This window comes from Gracilinanus agilis, chromosome 4 (genome assembly GCF_016433145.1).
Source record: "Gracilinanus agilis isolate LMUSP501 chromosome 4, AgileGrace, whole genome shotgun sequence".
NCBI classification, from domain to species: domain Eukaryota; kingdom Metazoa; phylum Chordata; class Mammalia; order Didelphimorphia; family Didelphidae; genus Gracilinanus; species Gracilinanus agilis.
This window is the reverse complement of record NC_058133.1, coordinates 424,481,951-424,493,626: the sequence shown is the minus strand read 5'-3', so window position 1 is coordinate 424,493,626 and position 11,676 is coordinate 424,481,951. Positions and strand designations below refer to the sequence as shown.

The 11,676-nt window shown below is 37.7% G+C and overlaps 1 protein-coding gene across 1 annotated transcript in view; it reads right to left on the bottom strand.

The window, feature by feature from the left end:
* Positions 1 to 1,157: 1,157 nt before the first annotated feature.
* Positions 1,158 to 11,676, bottom strand: part of LOC123246974 (solute carrier family 22 member 1-like) — a 59,997-nt gene continuing 49,478 nt past the window's right edge. Inside the window, exons 10-11 of the mRNA XM_044675759.1 lie at positions 5,442 to 5,538; positions 1,158 to 2,122 (exon numbers count right to left, since the gene is read on the bottom strand). Coding sequence (XP_044531694.1) covers positions 2,092 to 2,122; positions 5,442 to 5,538 — 128 coding nt within the window. The 3' untranslated portion in view covers positions 1,158 to 2,091. The remainder of the gene's footprint in view (positions 2,123 to 5,441; positions 5,539 to 11,676) is intronic.

Genomic DNA, 11,676 nt, shown 5'->3' with positions numbered 1-11,676 from the left:
GGAAGGAAGGAAGGAAGGAAGGAAGGAAGGAAGGAAGGAAGGAAGGAAGGAAGGAAGGAAGGAAGGAAGGAAGGAAGGAAGGAAGGAAGTTAGTTTTTCAGGCCCTCTGATGCCTGTGTCATAAAGCACTTATATATGAATACGCAGGCAACCTAACAGAAAGTTCTGTTTTTTGATAACTACAAAGAGCCAGATTTCACATCGATGTTTAGCAGGAAGGTTTGTCCCTTTTGGACCCCAACAAATCTGCAGGATATAACTTGCAAGTACCAGAGACAATGAGATGGGAAGGTAGGGTCCTTATGAGTCACACTTTAGATTGCATTTGCACCTAAGGTCTTGTGAATCCTTAAATACCTTGTAAAGAATCCAAGGCCATTTCCCCACGTCTATAGACTATATCTTTAGCCCTTGATGCATATGTCTGATGCTTTCTTGATTGCTCAGGCAGGTATCAACTCATGATCAACATCTTTTTTAAAAAAGAAAATATTTTAACAAGTACTGGACATTCTTCGCACTATAAGAACCTCACACGTTTTGTTTTGTTCTGTACATATGTTAAAGAATAAGAAATCCTAATGTAAAACAATGTCCAGGAATACTCTAGTTACTTGGCTTAAGTTGGCTTGAGAAATATTGCCAAAACCTAAACAAAATGTGGTAATCAATTATAAAGGTATATTTTCATACTGTCAAAACAATGGCTGAAGAGTTCAGAGAAGAATGAAATGACTCATGTGCACTGATACAGAGTAAAATTTGGCGAACCAGAAAAACAATGTACATGTTGCTACAATATAAATGGAAAGAAGATAACAAACCTGAATGACATGTAATTATAATGACCAGACTGAGCCCCCATGGAACAGCTGAATCAAATACACTTCCCTCTTTTCTTTGAAGAGGAGGGGAATTGTGGGTGTAGAACATAACACATACTTTCAGACTCAGCTGAAAATTTGGTTAGTTTTGCTTAACTATTCTCTTTTCCTCTTACATTTTGTTTTTAGAAGCATGGCTCACTGGAAGGGATGAAGAAGGGCTATATTTGGAAATGAAATGGGTATAAAACAAAAAAAGACTATAAAAGTGATTAGAGAAATATTTGCAAAAGGAATCAAGAAAGATGAAACTCATTACACAGTGAGAAAAGGTTTCTCGGTTTTAAGAATCAAATGTTTATTCCTAATAAAGACTTTAATCATTAAAGAACAGAAATCCAGAAGCAATGTATAACAAAAACTCAGCATAACAGATCAGCCTTAATCTTACAAAACTTAACAAAATAATTGGTTTTCTTTCACATAAGTCAGTAAGATTCTATGTTAAAGATCATAGACTTAATGCTGAAAGAGAACTGTATAAGTCATTTAAAGGCTGAAAGACAAAACAGTTTTAAAGAGAAGATTCCACTATGTATCCACAAATGGAGAATCATATTACAAATCATGATCTCCATTACCTCTCACTATGAGTTATGCATAGCAAAAAAAAAATTTCATAATCTAACCACATTTATTTCAAAATACCTACATTTTTAGAAATGTTCAGGGGAAGGAAGAAGCACTAAATTTATGATTTCACAATTAGGATAAGGACCTCCAGAAGGAAAAACAAAACAAAACAAAACCGTTCTCCTTACTGATGCAGATTGTCACTTTCTCCAGTAATTTATAATCTGAGATAGTTCTGGGAATTACATGGCTTGCCTGGGTCACAGAGCCAGTGCCTAATACATAAATGCTTCCTAATTAACTTAAAATAAAGTTATGATCACAACTGCAAGAACTTGATTTTTTTTTCAAGATAAATAAGTAAAGTCAGTGATGATTTCAGTGGGTTAGTGGAACAATACCAACAAAGCTAGAAATGATTCTTTAAAACTGTCACTGCCTTCTGGAAAGCTGAGCAAAAATCCAATTGGGCAAGTTCAAAGTAGTAGCAACAGAGCAAGACTAAAAGGAAATGTGTGCTTCTCCATGTGCATTTCCAATGGTTATTCAATCTTCCATGACTCAACAAACCATCCTACTGAGGCCACGTCTCTCTCTTTAGGTTATCAGCATCCTTGGATTTTTCTGTCTGAAGTCAGATTTTGTTTTCTTTGAGCTTTCCCTTCCTGTAGCAACCACACAAAACAAGACAAAATCAATTAACCTATTGCAAAAGAATATTTTGGGAATTGGAAAGGAGAATGAGATATTCAGGAAACAAAAAGAAAAGAACTAAAACCCAATGGGCAAAGTGGCTTTCTTATAATGGCTTTGTTCATTATAATAATAATAGCTAACACATATAGAGCTTTAATGTTTACAAAGCACATATACACTCTCATTTGATCTAATCACAATTTTTTCAACCATTTTTCTGCAGAACTTGTCAATACCTTTTTTTCATCTCATTAAATGTCCTTTATAAGTATAATGAGGCATTTTCATCTGGAACCTGACAAGAAGGAATGGGATGCCAGAGTACTAGGTATGTTTTCCTATGCCCTTAAATAGAGGATGTGAAGGAGAAGGAACCATGGGAGAAAGTATTACCATGAATGAATGAATAATAACCAGGACAACATTTTAAAAACTCAGCCCTTGGGATTTCAGCACATTGTTGCACTAATGGAAAATATTCATATTCTAGAGTAGAGGAAACATATCCCGCTTCACTTCCATTTTTAAATCAAATCAACAAATATTTAGGTCCCCTGCCTTTGGTATTTTCCATTGGGACAATAAGATTAAAAAATGATCCCTTTAGTAATGGATTGAGAAAAATTGAAATGGATTTTTTATTCCATTCCTGAACATTCATTTGGTCCTTTGGGACTACAAATGACTGAAATGGCAATGCTAAAACATTAAAAAATAATGACTAAGAGGCAGCTAGGTGGCACAGTAGATAGAGAGCCAGGACTAAAGATGAGAGGTCCTGGGTTCAAATATGGCCTCAGACACTTCCTGGCTATGTTACCCTAAGCAAGTTATTTAACTCCCATTGGCTAGTCCTTACTTCTTGATTAGTATTGATTCTTAAGGTAAGGGCTTAAAAATGAATGAATGAATGAATGAATGAATGAATGAATGAACAAATGAATAAATGAATAAATAAATGAATGAATAATAACTGAGTCATTAAAGGAGGGGTAGTACCAAGGAAAGAGTGATGAATTTAAGAGTCATAGGACCTGACTTTGAATCCTGGTACTGACATTTACTATATGTGGCCTTGGGCACTTTTGTCACTTTATCTCTTAGCTCCTGACTTATCATATCTATAGAATGAAAGGTCTAGATTGGGTGAACTCTTAAGGTTGCTTCCAACTCTAGATCTATAATTAAATTCTGCCTCTAAATTGAACAGGGAAGCCTTGGGCTTTTAATTTAATCTCTCTCATCCACAATTTCCTCATCTGTCAACTGGAGCTAATGAGAATACCTACTTCCCAGGATTATTATGGGGATCAAATGAGAAAATGTATGTAAAATATTTTATAAATCTTATAAAGTTATATGTTAACTATTATCATTAAAAATTTTATTTTGCTCAGGCAAAAACAGACATTAGAACTGAAAAAAAAAGATGTATTAGGAAGAGCTAAGAACCCAGTTAATAATTAAAATAAGCATCCTTGTATTCTCATACTCCCTAAATTATGCATTATGCCATTGTTAGATACATGCTGTTCTAATGGAAAGGTTGAGAACTTATTGTATTCTTCAGTAAAATTCAATCTATCAGTTGTAATGAATGACCTCAGTTTCAGGATAACAGTGAAACCTTCCTCCTTCTTTTCAATGGACAAGTAAAGGATTGAAGTGTGAAATATGATATATGCTCTCGGATGTCATTGCATCTGCTGATTTCTACTAAATATTTTTGTTACAAGGAGGTGTTTATTTGTGGACAGCAGCTATAAAAATCAAATTAACAATGAAACTTTTTCAAAGGATTCAATCAGCATAGACAAAGGAATCTGAATAACCCTAAGAAAAGGAAAAAAATTTTTTTTTCAAAAATGTATTCCACTCAGAGCTTTGTAAAACTTTCAAGAATTTAAGCTACCCTCAGAAGAAGGGACAGAATTTCAAAATCAAAATTTTTTGTTTAAATGAATGTTAGGGGGCAGCTGGGTAGCTCAGTGGATTGAGAGGCAGGCCTAGAGACAGGAGGTCCTAGGTTCAAATCCAGCCTCAGATACTTCCCAGCTGTGTGACCCTGGGCAAGTCATTTAACTCCCATTGCCTAGCCCAGTGATGGCAAACCTATGATATGTGTGTCAGCACTGACACACATAGCCATTTTCGATGGCATGCAGCCGCATACAGAGAAGTATGGGGCCGCATGCCGAGGATGAAACATTTTCTTTAGTGTAGTGTAGACACTCTGTGCACTATAGATGACAATTCTACCTATATCAATTTACCTATTTTGGTTTATTAAATACAGTTATATATTACAATTATACATTTTTGTTATTTAAACTATAAATATTGTGAAATTAAGATTGTTTTTTTCTCAAAGTGATACCCCACCTGAGTTATGCTCAGGTTTTTGACAAATTTTGATACACTAAAATCAAAAGGTTGCCTATCACTGGCCTAGCCCTTACCACTCTTCTGCTTTAGAACCAATACATATAAGGTGGGAGGTAAGGGTTTTTTTTTTTAATGCATGTTAAAAAAAGTTTTTACATGTAATAGGGGAAAAATATTATTTTTCAAAATAAGAGAGTAAGCTCTTTGAGGGCAGGGTATATTTTTTCTTGTGCCTGGCACACAGTTAATAATAAATTAATAGTATGTTAATAGTATAAATAATATTACATCCAGCTTAATAAATTTTTATTGATTGACTGACTGATTAAAATCTCTCTACACTCTGTAGTCACCCTCTAGGCACTATCTTTCCCCACTCTGACATATATATTCTCCTTTGAGACACTAAAAGCATCAGGGCTATTAGCTTCTTTTTCTGAGTCCTGAAAGATAAGCTTCTATTGGAAATTACACGAAGTGCAAACATTTGGGGTCATTCTCAAAGCAGATCAAAGCATTTTTCGTTTCATTTTGTGTATGTGTGTGTTGTGTGTGTGTTTTTCCAACAGATTTATAGCCTCCTATAAATCAAGAGGAAACCTATCCCACTTAGAGAACAAAAGTTCTCAGTGGACTTCCTCACTCTGTTGCCTTTCAGTGAATTCAAACAATGATTGTCATCTGTAAATGTATATTCCTGCCGCGACACAAAGGCAAGTCCACCCTCTTCTTGACTCGACCCAACCCTTCACCCCATATCACAAGTGTAATTCGATAGAGCCTCCAGTATCCCTGCTCCACACAGGAAGCAGAGAACCAAAGAAACTTCAAGCCTGATCCTTTTCAGATGACATTTCTGATGGGGGCTTCCTCTCCCTGAGGAGCACCACAATAGCATCTCACCCCAACTTCTCGACATCTTCAAGGGTTTCTGGTAATGTCTTCCCCTTTGTCTCTGGCAGGAGCAACGTCATGCCACCAGCAATCATGCCAACCACACCTTCAAACAAAGCACATTAAAGGGAAGGGTGAAAGCATTAACTAGCAGCATATATTTCTAGTTCTTTGTCAATTTGATAATAATATAGACATTAAAACTGTATCAGGCCTTTACACTGTTTGCATTAAGTTAATAAAAGTAGGCACTCTGAAGCTCTTTCTTACCAATGAATTTAATTAAAAGTCAATGAAACATGGGGCAACTAGGAAGCAAAGTGGAAAAAAAACTCTAGACTTGAAGTCGAGAGGATCTAGGTTCAAATCTGACTGCAGATGCTTCCTTAGTTGTGTGACCTTTGGTAAGTCATTTTACCCCAATGATGTACCCTTTGCCATTCTTCTCTCTTCGAATCAATATTAAGACAGAAGAAGAGGGTTTTTTAAAAAAATAATAATAATAACATAGTCAATGAAACAAAATGTAGGGAAGAAGATATGTTATTCTGACCCCCTAAAAGAGATTTTATTTTCACAAAACACAAGAAAATAACTGAGATCGTTTTGGAATCAGAAAAGACAACTTAATGGTTTTTTTCTCACTCCCACATATTGAGGAAGGCCTCTGGAATTTTAATGCTAAGAAATCAACTCATGGAGTCTGATACCTCATGGGCATCCTTACAAATCTGCGGCTGGGCAAGCCAATGTCCTCAACCAGATATAATTCATCACGTTCAAGGGCAGCTGAGTATAAAGGACTTGGCACGTCTGAGCCAATGAAAGTTCCTCGCATGCTTGGCCTTAACATTTAGATAGGCTCAAACCCAGGAGGTTTATGACAACTCTAAAAAAAGGCTTGCCCTTGCCCTCAGCCCCAGGGGCCTTCACAGATACCAAAGCAAGCAATAAAAAGGAACAAAGTCAAGGCTCAAGAACAGAGCTCATAGTTTATAAATTGCCCACTTTCCGGTCTGCCCTCTGTAAATGTCAGAATTAGGGATAGGGAGGAAGCTATAAAGGATCTCAGAAGGGTTCTCCAAAGCTATCTAGACCAGTCCATACCTGAAAAACCATTTCCTTCTATTATGTTTCCAAGGAGTGGCCAATCAGCCTTTGCTTAAAGACTTCTTAAACAAAAAGAAATCCAAGGAGAAAAGCCCCAAAGCACTAATTCCATATTCAAATCATTACAATCACTATGAAGTTTTTCCTCCCATTCAATCAAAATTATGCCTCTTTGCTCCTAATTTTGCCCCCTAGGGCCAAGTAGAAGAAAATGAATCACTCTTACACTTTAAGAGTCCTTCAGATATTTGAGGATCACTATCAGAGAACCAGCAAGTCCTCATCTCAAGCTAATGCCCCCCTTTTTTGTACCTCAAGCTTTTAATAAGTACTCATTCACAAGATGACAGATCCTTCACCATATCCTCATGTGGCCTGATCTCTAGCCCTTCAGCAGCCTGATTGTGCTCTTCTGAATATTCTCTAGTTTATCAGTTTCCTTGCCAAAGAAAGCTGGCCTGGAAATCTGGAAGAATTGAGTTGGAGTCCTACTTCTTTTGGGGCCTGACTATGTGACCTTGAACAATTCAGTGAACCTCTCCCTGAGGCAACTAACTCAGTAGGTTACATCTGAAAAGGTTCAAAAATAGAAAGAAGAAGAAAAGAAGAGAGGGAAGGAGTGGGAAGGAAGAAGAAAGAGAAAGAAAGAAAGAGAGGAAGAGAGTAGAAGTAGAAGAAAGAAATAGATAAAAATGAATGAATGAGTGAATGAGTGATTGAGTGAAGTAAACTCTATTGGTATTTGTAACTAGATAGAGAAACAGTCCAAAACTACTAGACTGGAACTTCTTTTTTTAAAAAACCCTACCTTCTATCTTAGAATTAATACTAAATATTGGTTCCAAGGGAGAAGAGCAGTAAGGGCTAGGTAATTGAGGATAAGTGATCCGTCCAGGGTCACACAGCTTAGAAAGGGTCTGAGGCCAGATTTGAACCCAAGACCTCCCATCTCCAGGCCTGGCTCTCACTGAGCCACCTAGCTGCTGCTCCTGTCTTCAATCACAATCAGTGTCAGCTAATAGAAAAAAATAATAATAAAACAATAAAGGTAATGACCACAAATGATGCTGACCCAATAATGGTCTTGGTAAGGAGGGTTTAAATATCTGTATTGCTGCGGTATATCCCAATATTAATTATTCTTTAAAATTTGGGCTCAGGGATAGCACTTCTTGCATTTTTTTTATTTATAGGTGTCTTAGAAAACAATACAATGTGACTTACTATGGTTACCAAATATTTGAATGTAGTGAAGTAAACAGCAAGAGTATTGCACAATTGGGGAAAATATCCCAACACTGTTCCCCTTTGCAAGTCCCAGTTTCTTTTAGAATTATGCTGTGTCTCCCCTGCAATATTTATATATTAGTGAAATCAGGTTAAAACCCCCAAGGCAGCGTGGAAGGGGAAATAGTCAAGTAAGAGCAATGTGAAATATGAGAGTGGGGTGCACCAGCTAGGAGAGATTTTCCTGCTGGTTGTGCTTTAGTGGGGGCTGTAAGAGAGGCAGAGAAGTGATGATGAAAGATCAATAGATTTGGCAACAAAGGACAGACCTTGTTTTGACCTGGCTCTGCCACTCGCCCCCTGAGGGACTTTGGGCAACTCATTTCCCTTAGGAGTTGGACTAGATGACCTCAAAATCCCTTCCAACTCTAAATCTCTCCTCATATAACTTCTGATCTTATGTTCCTTCCAGCTAATTCTATGAGTACGTGAATCTCAAGTCTCTTTATCAATAAGGAACAGAGCAGAAGTAAATAGGCAGTGTGGTGAACAGACAATTGAGCTGGGAGTCAGGAAGATCCAAGTTCAAATTAAACCTTTGGTCCTTAATAGCTGTGTGATCTTAGTCATATCATACAGACTGTTTGCCTCTATTTCTTTAATTATAAAAGGGGATGATAAAAAATAATACCACTTACTGGGGTGAGTAGTACAGTAGATAGAGCACCAGGTCTGGAGTCAGGAGGACTTGGGCTCAAATGTAACCTCAGATACTTCCTAACTGTGTGACCCTGAGCAAGTCACCTAACCCCTATTGCCTAGCTAGCCCTTGCCATTTTTCTGTCCTAAAATTGATACCCAGACAGAAAACACAAGTTATGAAATAAATAAATGAAAATTAAAAAATACTACTACTTACTTCCCAGGGTTATTGTCAAGATTAAATAAGACTAAATAGAAGTAAGATAATATAAATAAAATATTAAATAAATGCTAGTGTATTTGTAAAGGACTTAGTACAGTGCTTAGCACATAGTAGGTACTTAATAAATGCTTACTTCCTTATTCCCTCACACATTCATTTCCTCAATGAACATGCCCAGGTAAGAAGGGTTGGGGTGTGGGAAGTCCAGCCTATGTGTAATTATTAGAACATGCAATTTTAACCCAACTATAATATGGAGTCAGAGGACCTGGGTTCAAATCTTAACTAATTATGTGACTTTAGGCAATACATTTAACCCATCTCAGCCTCAATTTCAAATAAAGGGGAGGGGTTAAATGCACTGCCTAACGGCACATAATTAGTTAAGATTTGAACCCAGGTCCTCTGACTCCATATTATAGTTGAGTTAAAATTGCATGCTCTAATAATTACACATAGGCTGAACATCCCTCCTTTTATAGATAAGGAAATTATAACGAGAGAGGTCAAACAATTGGCTTAGGATCACTTAGGGACAAAGATGAGAATAGTGAAAAAGGTGCTGAATTTGGGATTAGTGGACCTGAATTCAAATCCTGACTTTGCCTGTTACTACTTTAGTGAGTGGATAAGTGATTTAACTTCTCTGAGTCTCAGTTTACACATCTGCAAAAGGAGGTGGTCAAAATGGATGACTTTTAAATTCCCTTCCAGTTCTAAAACTATGATCCCATGTATCCAGTTCTCTTGATCCTCAATTCATTACTCTTTATACCATAATACATTGCCTTTTTCTAATCTTCTCAATGGCCTGGGAACAACTCTGGCTTTGAACTAAACCACTCTGAGGATCTAGACCCTTCTCCTTTTGTCTCACAGGGAAGGGAGCAGAAGAAAAGGGGAGAATGTGAGGGAGATGCCTGAAGAAGGTCTGCTCCGCATCACCTCTTTCTCTCTGTACACATTGAAAAGGCAGTGGAATCCAATTAGGAAACAACTCTCTGAGCTAGCAGTGACCAGAGCCTAGGAACTATCCAACTAAAATGGGTACATTTTTTTAAGAGTAAGTCAAAGAGTTCTTCCGGAGACTTCCCAGGCAAAGGCAGTGCCCTAGGCTTGAATAACAATCTCCAGCGCAGGCTTGGACCTCCAGTGAGGAACCCATGCAGACTGGAGCGCGGCTGTGGAAGCAGCCCCAAAGACTGCTGAAGGAACCTCGGGCAGAGGAGCAGACCAGGGTCTACCAGGAGGCCTGACCCCGAGGACAAGGAGACTGGAGCCCCCCGGAGCTTGCAAGGCACAGGCAGACCCGGAGTGCAAAGACAAAGCTGAAAAGGGGCGGGGCTAACAATGGCCAGCAATAAGGAAGCCCAGAAGAAAAAGACTATCAAGAGAAACTCTGGAACACTCGACAACTTCTACACAGAGAAAATCCAGACAACAGAGGAGGGAAAACAAAAATCCAAACCTCCCCAAAAAAATGAAAGCTGGTCACAAGCTATGGAAGAGTTTAAAAATGAAATGCTGAGGAAGATGGAAGAAATCTGGCAAGAAAATAACAGTTTAAAAGGCAGAATTTCGCAATTGGAAAGTGAGACAAGTCAACCAAAGACCAAAAATGACCAGATTGAAAAGGAAAACCAAAAAATTATAGCCGAAAACCAAAACATTAAAGCCAAAAACCAGTCCTTAAAGGCTAGAATCGAACATTTAGAAACCAATGATCTCTCAAGACAACAAGAACAAATAAAACAAAGTCAAAAGACTGATAAAATAGAAGGAAACATGAAATATCTCAATGAGAGAATGACAGACCAAGAAAACAGGTCTAAAAGAGACAACTTGAGAATCATTGGTCTTCCAGAAAAGGCAGAAATTAATAGAAACTTGGACTCCATACTTAAAGAAATTATTCAGCAAAATTGCCCTGAAGTTCTACAACAAGAGGGCAATATAGACATTGAAAGGATCCATAGAACACCCTCTACACTGGACCCAGAAAAGTCAACACCCAGAAATATAATAGCGAAATTGAAGAGCTTTCAAGTTAAAGAAAAAAACTTACAAGAAGCCAGAAAGAGACAATTCAAATATCAAGGAGCACCAATAAGGATCATATACGATCTGGCAGCCTCAATGCTAAAAGACCGCAAGGCATGGAATACAATATTCAGAAAGGCAAGAGAGCTGGGCCTTCAGCCTCTAATCAACGACCCAGCGAAACTAACCATATACTTTCAGGGGTAAGTATGGGCATTCAACAAAATTGAAGAATTCCAAGTTTTTGCACAAAAGAGACTGGGACTAAATGAAAAGTTTGACACTCAACCACAAATATCAAGAGAAAGATGAAAAGGTAAATAAGAAACAGGGGGAAAAGAAAGAAAACTCATAGTCTTTTAAGCTTGACTCTTTAAGGGCATAAATAAGATCTAATTATCTGTATTACTAGGTGGAGAAATGCTATGTATAATTCTCTGTAGTGAACTCTATACACTATTATAATATTCACTATTATAGCAACCAGAAGAATAATTCATAGGGAGAGGACAGGATACTAAATGGTCTAAGAAGACATGGGGGGTGGGAAAGAGGGGGAGAATAGTAGGGGACACCAAGAAAAATCCAAGTAAATAAGAAAAATAAGATATTCTATTACACACAAAGAGGGCATGGGAAGGGGAGGAGATGAATAATACCATAAGAAGGAGAGGAAGAGAGCATAATCAAACCTTACTCTCAGTATAATCAACCCGGAGAAGGAAGAGTAGCTTTATTATCCATCTGGATAAAAAACTCTATCTAACCCTACTGAGAAAGTCAGAAGGGATAAACCAAGGGGAGCAGGGGAGTGGGGAGGTCAAAAAAGGGAGGGGAGAAGAAGGGGGAGGGAATTCATTTGGTCTTTAAAAAACAAAAAGAGGTGAACAACAAGGGAGGGGGAAGAAAGGGAAGTCAATCAAGGGAGGGGATAAGGGATAC